Source organism: Polypterus senegalus, unplaced genomic scaffold (genome assembly GCF_016835505.1).
Source record: "Polypterus senegalus isolate Bchr_013 unplaced genomic scaffold, ASM1683550v1 scaffold_625, whole genome shotgun sequence".
In the NCBI taxonomy this organism is placed as follows: Eukaryota; Metazoa; Chordata; class Cladistia; order Polypteriformes; family Polypteridae; genus Polypterus; species Polypterus senegalus.
The window spans coordinates 18,704-25,000 of NW_024380713.1; the positions used below are offsets into that span (position 1 = coordinate 18,704).

General features: G+C 41.1%; 1 protein-coding gene across 1 annotated transcript; it reads left to right on the top strand.

Moving 5' to 3' along the window:
• The first annotated feature begins 338 nt into the window (after positions 1-338).
• On the top strand, positions 339-4,701 carry egr2b (early growth response 2b). Its single transcript, XM_039742779.1, has 2 exons — positions 339-699; positions 1,099-4,701. The coding sequence occupies exons 1-2, from the start codon at positions 525-527 to the stop codon at positions 2,208-2,210; spliced, it is 1,287 nt and encodes a 428-aa protein (XP_039598713.1). The 5' UTR covers positions 339-524; the 3' UTR covers positions 2,211-4,701.
• The last annotated feature ends 1,596 nt before the right edge of the window (positions 4,702-6,297 follow it).

Consider the following 6,297-nt stretch of genomic DNA (forward strand, 5'->3'; position numbering starts at 1 on the left):
ACGAAGCATTTCAGCAATCGACAAACTTTTACTTGAAGAAATGTCATCTTTCACAGTATGGAATAAATAACCAATGCTGAAAATAAAAATGCTATATAAATATTTATATCCATGTAACTATATACATTTTTTCCAAACACGAAGCACAGCATGAAGGGAAATGAACGTGCTCGTGTTCTCCATTGAAAGTATTTTACGTTTCGTCACAACTGCTGCCCGCCCAGCCCAAGTTTTTTTTTTTTCTTCAGTCCTTTTATGGTCAGTGACGTAGTAGATCATTGAAAGACTCCCCATAAATACATAGTACCTCACAGACACACGCATTGATCAAACAGACCTGCTGTTGGGAGAATCATTTGTTGTATTTACACTACAGCCTCAACTGATTCTGGAGATTTATTTCTCTATGACAGCTAGACTAAGATAACAGTTTTCCGGCGAGGTAAAGAAAATAAGGCGGTAAATACTACAGTGAATATTTATTTGCACACTACAAGCTGTGCAAAGCTTCTAGCGCAGGGTAAATGATGACTGCCAAAACCATAGAGAAAACCCCCGTAACTCTTAGCAGTTTTGTGCACCAGATCCCTGAGAGCGTTTACTCGGTGGACGAAATCGCAACTTTACCGGCATCAGTTGCCATCTTCCCCAACACAGACTTAGGAGGGCACTTCGAGCACATTAACGGAGTTCCTGGAGGTAAGCAACACCTGTGTCTATTCTGTATGCTAAGCTTCCTCTGTCTTGCGCTCGGTGTACATAGGTTTCGTGGCATGACTGGTTTTATGCCTCTGTTTCTGAACGTCATTACCGTCTGAATGTTGTTAACCGTCTGTTTACGGATGCCAGGGAGCAACGTGCTAGATTGTTTACGCAGAAGTTTCAGAAGCGCAGCGACTCTTCTTGCTTTCAGCGCATCCTGTATCCTCGTTTACTAAGTTCGGTTATAGGGGTGTTAGCGGCAATTTCAAATACTTTGCTGCACTGACTAATCGCATGGGTGGTAAAGCGCATTTCCTTCATTACAGGAACTGTTTTTTTTTTTTATTGTTTGTTGAATGCCTATATTTAAACATCATTTTTTATCTGTCTTTACAGATGGCATAGTCAATGTGGATATGAGCACAGAGAAAAGGCCCCTCGAGTTGCCTTATAACAGCAGCTTCACGCCCCCTTCGGCACCCCGCAATCAGACCTTCACTTACATGGGCAAATTTTCTATTGACTCTCAGTATCCCGGTGCCAACTGGAACCCAGAGAGCATAATCAACATTGTGAGTGTGGGTATGACCCAGCCTTCCTCATCATCTTCATCGCCAGCATCTTCAGTCTCCCCAAATCCATTTTCCAGTACTTTGAGCTGCACCATGGCACAGAACCAGCCCGACATGGACCACATCTATTCACCTCCACCTCCTTATTCAGCCTGTGGGGACGTGTACCAGGACCCCTCGGCTTTTCTGTCCACCTCTACCTGTCCTATCTCCTATCCCCCGCCGTCATACTCTTCGCCTAAACCTACAACGGACAGCGCACTGTTCCCGATCATCCCGGACTACTCCAGCCTGTTCCAGCCTCCCTGCCAGAGAGAGATTCCATCATCCATGCCTGACCGCAAGCCCTTTCCATGCCCTCTTGAATCAATCAGGGTGCCTCCACCACTGACTCCCCTGAACACTATTCGGAATTTTATGGTAGGGGCATCCTCAGAGGGGCCACGACTGCCTACTGCATACAGTCCTCAGAATCTACCTCTAAGACCAATTCTGCGGCCCAGGAAGTACCCCAACCGTCCAAGTAAGACACCGGTCCATGAACGGCCATATCCCTGCCCAGCAGAGGGCTGTGATCGAAGGTTCTCCCGGTCGGACGAGCTGACAAGACACATCCGCATCCACACCGGGCACAAACCTTTCCAGTGTCGGATATGTATGAGGAACTTCAGCCGCAGCGACCACCTCACCACCCATATCCGGACCCACACCGGAGAGAAACCGTTCGCTTGCGATTTCTGCGGGCGCAAGTTCGCCAGGAGCGACGAAAGAAAACGGCACACGAAAATCCACCTTCGCCAGAAAGAGAGGAAATCTTCATCGGCAGCCGCCCAAGTCAACCACTCGGACAGAGCGGTCAGCGTCAGCACATCCACGGGCGTCATGTGCGCTGCAGGGGGCGGTCAACTCACGGGGTGCCCCCCACGAGCTGTATGAAGAGACTGAAATTGGAAACACTAAACTAATGGACAAAAAATAAATAAATAAATAAATAAAGCGAGGACCTGCGAGGGGAAGAGGGGCTTTACACTTGAGAAGCTTGGGCAGTCTGAGAAGCACGAGAAAGGACTGGTGATCTCCCCCTCAAGAAGAGACGATGCAAGGTGGTTTGTGGGGGCTGCGTTTCCTCCACAATGATACCCGTAATGTGCCCAGGTCACAATGTTTAAAGAAACTATAAAATGCACTTTGGCCATATTATCTTGAACTAAACGTTTTCTGAAAATAAAGTAGCTAGATTGGGATATTTGAAATAATACTTATAATAAAGTGGAGCATTCTGTCTTAGTATTATAATTTACATGTGTGTCTTTGTAAAAAGCACGGAACGAGAAGAAACGGACTTTTGTTGCGTCATAATCGGACATGACTGTCTCTCACAACTTGGACGCTCCAGAAGATTTAATCTACAGAGATATATTTGCAATAACTGTGAAAGAAACGTTAAGTTATTTGAAAGAAAAGACGTATTTGTTAGTGTTATAAGTGCTTGCTATTTGTTTCGCTTTTCTGCGGTGCCTTGTTGTGTCTGCGTGTATACATCATGCCAACATCTTTTTCAGGCTGTATAATACTGAAGCAATTTAATATCCGTTTTTTAGAATGAATGATATATTTTTGTACGCATTGTGTCTTATTCCTAAAAGTGTTACATTTGTAGTAAAAATCTGAAAACATGTAAATACTTTATTACTGACTCCAGCTTTTGTTTCCTCCTGCATGTTTAATAAGACTTACTGTACTTGGTTCAGGCGCATAGGGAACCACTAATGACTGAGATCAGACAGGTAATCTCTTGTGCATTGTTCCAATATCCATTCAAAATAAAAATCATTGAAAAATAAATAAATAAACATATTTCCACCATCGCAGTCACTTCAAGAAAAGTAAAGCGATGGAAAAAGAAGCTTGCAGTGCTTCATAGAGGTTAAAAATAAAGTTGTTTATGCTATGGGGATTTCCCAAATGAAAAGTAATATAAAGACGTATACATCAATTAATCTTATGACTCATTTTTTTCTTAATTCATTCCATTTCTTAAGATCAAAAGGAAGAACAAGCTATCACTTCCCACTCACTGAATGCTTGTTATTTTAAGACGCAAGCGATATTAAAGTTTGAAAGCTGAACTTTTAAATAACGCTGCTAAACGGGGTTTTATTTTCAAATATGAGAGTTATTGACAATTTACCCGTGCGCGCTTGAGAAAAAACAGCACTGCTTAGATCTTTAAAAAGGTCCTTCAGTCCCCGCAGGGCTCGCGGCCTTTATTCTACACGTGAACAATAATATCAGCTCAGTACCACATAGTGGTGAATGATGGATGTCAAATTGAACTGTTTCACCTAGCATCGTTCATAGCCTTCTTTAAAGTGAAAAACAATGACCTCCATTCTTAACACCGTTCAATGTGGTGTAACTATTTACTTCACACAAAAACACTCAAAAAGAAACTTACATTTTGTTACTTACAAAATGAACTGTAACAAAACTGTGTTGTCATTTTCATTAGTCCTAAAATAATTTGGCCAGAAGAACACGTCTTCAAATATTTGACAGACCAGCAGCGGAAAATCGGTTACCTTAATGATCTTCAAGTTACTTTAGGCACATCATAATTAAGGTCTCATGTGTACACGACCACACATAGTTACTTGGTGTCAGTGCTGAAACTTTCACTTAAGGTGCTGATCTCCTTGCACTGCACTGCTTTCTGCATTTTCAGCCTCTGTCCTGCAATTTACGATGGATGGAAAATGGATTGTAGTGTAAAAAGCTTACATTTCAAATAATGGATGATGAAAAAGAGAATGACGAATCAGCAGAATTAAATTATTCGGTTATGAAGGAGCCTGTGTATGCATCTGCCCCACTAATAGACTGGCAGCTTGTCCAGGTTAGGATCCTGTAATATGGCCATTGCTATTCTTCTTGCTTACTGGAAAAGTACGTTCTGAAAATAGGTGGAAGAATGTTAACTTTCATCACTCCCTTTAAGATGCAGGCTGCATTAAAGTCGAAGTAATTAAATGCAAAATTACCCTTTTTCATTAGCATCAACTACTCGTGGTAAATATTGTATGTAAGTAAATAAAATAAAGCAAACCTAACCTAATGCAAGATACAGTTTTTAGTATTTGCAATCCACTGTATGGCTTTCACAACACTGTTTCATGCCCTTTAATCCACAGTAATCATACAGATAGAAAACATGTGCACATTTTCTATGCTTACATATTCTCCCTGGATCACTTCTTCCTCTGCTATTGTGATAATTTGGATTTTTCCTTGATCATTCTGTTATGAGAATTCAATTTAATAAAGAGACACATATCTGGGTTTATGTTAAACCTTGTTTGTTCTAAACAGGGATTCTAAACATTTTCATCACTTTCACACCTCTGTTCTGAGCCATCTGTAGGGTTCACATACCATAAAGATTTTAATTATTAAATGTAACATTATTAACTTACTGTCATTCACAGTCTAATAGATATGTTCAGCAATCAGTTGATTATATGTAAAAAATAAACATCTTGAAAAGCAATCAAAGAATTGTTTTAATAATTTCAGGGAACTTTCATGTACATGCTAAAATGACGGGGCACGGGGGCTTTGTTCCTGTTAAAATTGTATTCTCGATATGTAGTGTACACAGACACTGATTATGATAGTGATCAAACACAAACAAAAGAGCTATGCAAAAACATTTTTAAACATTAAAACCAAGTTAAGACCTTTCTCATTTTCTAAACAATTACCAAAAAACAAAACACCTACAGAAATCATTTCATACTCCTAACTTGCTTTGAACATGACCCTAATTCAGCACTAGTCAAATGGGACAATTAAAGTAAGTTAGATAATGAATGGAGTTTCCCCACCCATTCATATTTAACCTGTATGTGGGGCTTCTCACAGTACAGCAGCAACCAGTGCTGGTGGAAAGTAACAGTTCAGCTGATAATATAATTGGGCAAAGCAGATTCAGAAAATTAATGGGCTGACCTTTTTAGAAGTCTGTTTTAACAGTTCTTGTCTTATGTTTCATAATTTTTGCTTTTCTGCTGTTCACCCTACCTATGGGACTTCAAAAGCATCCATCCATACACCAAACCTACAGAATCCCATGTTTAGGGTTGCTGATGTCAATGTCAACAGTCCACACTGGCTGGGGCGGTAGCACATCATAAGGCACAAAGTCAGTTCAGACTCATCATTTAACCTAATGGTTCCCAACCTTTTAAAGCCCTGCACCCCTAGAAAATAAGTTTGATTTTAGTTTACATCCCCTAGAAAATATCACACTTGAAGATGAAATCATCACATTTCTAACTTTTGTATCACAAACTGAACCACATACAGGGCTGGAACCAACATATTCCTGAACAGGGTTTGCTGGGGTGTGTCCTGGAGCCTATCCCAGCTAGCACAGGGCCCAAGGTAGGGACAGTCCCCTGGACAGGGTGGGTGGCAGTCCTTTGCAGGGAGAGCGAAGATATAAACACCAAAACCACACAATACAGCCAATTTAGTATCACAAATACACTTAATCTGCATGTCTTTTAGACTGTGGCAGGAAACTGGAGCACCTGGAGAAAACCCACACAGACACATGCGGGGAGAACATGCAGACTTCACACAGGGAAGACCCGAGGCAAGAACCAAGGTCTACATACTGCAAGGCAATACAGTACTGAGGTTGAACACAATTCAACCTAAAAAAAAAAGCTTTTAACTCTAAAATTTAAATGTAAACTGAGCAATTTACCTTTATAAAACTGAATAATCTGGTAAATGTGTGTTCCATGAAGCCTCAACACTTGATTGATGACCCAGGAGTTGGCATATCCCATGAAGCATCAGGCACCACAAGGAAATAACACAGGATCAATGATCAAGGGGTTTGTGGGATTGAAGGCCCCCATGAAGCAATGGGTGCCTATGCCCTACTAGGCAATGAAACATAGCTGATGAGCACTGTCCCCTAATATCACAATGCAGCCAAAAAGATGATACGCCT

Excerpts from the sequence above, each read along its gene's own strand:
- egr2b (XM_039742779.1), top strand. The coding sequence starts at position 525 with ATGATGACTGCCAAAACCATAGAGAAAACCCCCGTAACTCTTAGCAGT. Across the intron at positions 700-1,098 it reads CATTAACGGAGTTCCTGGAG|ATGGCATAGTCAATGTGGAT; the intron begins GTAAGCAACACC and ends CTGTCTTTACAG.